This window comes from Sinocyclocheilus grahami, unplaced genomic scaffold (genome assembly GCF_001515645.1).
Source record: "Sinocyclocheilus grahami isolate Dianchi unplaced genomic scaffold, SAMN03320097.WGS_v1.1 scaffold10095.1, whole genome shotgun sequence".
NCBI classification, from domain to species: Eukaryota; Metazoa; Chordata; class Actinopteri; order Cypriniformes; family Cyprinidae; genus Sinocyclocheilus; species Sinocyclocheilus grahami.
This window is the reverse complement of record NW_015513036.1, coordinates 7,250-7,694: the sequence shown is the minus strand read 5'-3', so window position 1 is coordinate 7,694 and position 445 is coordinate 7,250. Positions and strand designations below refer to the sequence as shown.

General features: G+C 63.6%; 1 protein-coding gene across 1 annotated transcript; it reads left to right on the top strand.

The window, feature by feature from the left end:
• Window positions 1-4: 4 nt before the first annotated feature.
• On the top strand, window positions 5-439 carry LOC107578417 (ras-related protein Rap-2b-like; the record flags this gene model as incomplete). The annotated part of the gene is made up of 1 exon (XM_016264375.1): window positions 5-439. A coding segment is annotated over one exon (411 nt), but the record flags the coding sequence as incomplete, so codon positions are not given.
• Between the last annotated feature and the right edge of the window lie 6 nt (window positions 440-445).

The window sequence follows — 445 nt, the reverse complement described above, 5'->3', positions numbered from 1 at the left end:
GGACTCGTCGCCGTCGGTGCTGGAGATCCTGGACACGGCGGGCACCGAGCAGTTCGCCTCCATGCGCGACCTGTACATCAAGAACGGCCAGGGCTTCATCCTCGTCTACAGTCTGGTCAACCAGCAGAGCTTCCAGGACATCAAGCCCATGCGCGACCAGATCATCCGCGTCAAGCGCTACGAACGCGTGCCCATGATCCTGGTGGGCAACAAGCTGGACCTGGAGGGCGAGAGGGAGGTGTCTGCCGGGGAAGGCAAGGCGCTGGCGGACGAGTGGAGCTGCCCGTTCATGGAGACCTCGGCCAAAAACAAAGGCTCGGTGGACGAGCTGTTCGCGGAGATCGTGCGGCAGATGAACTACGCGTCTGCGCCGCGCGGAGATGACCAGTGCTGCGCGTCCTGCGCGATCCTTTAAACCCCAGCGCCGCTTCTGGGTTCTCCGTCG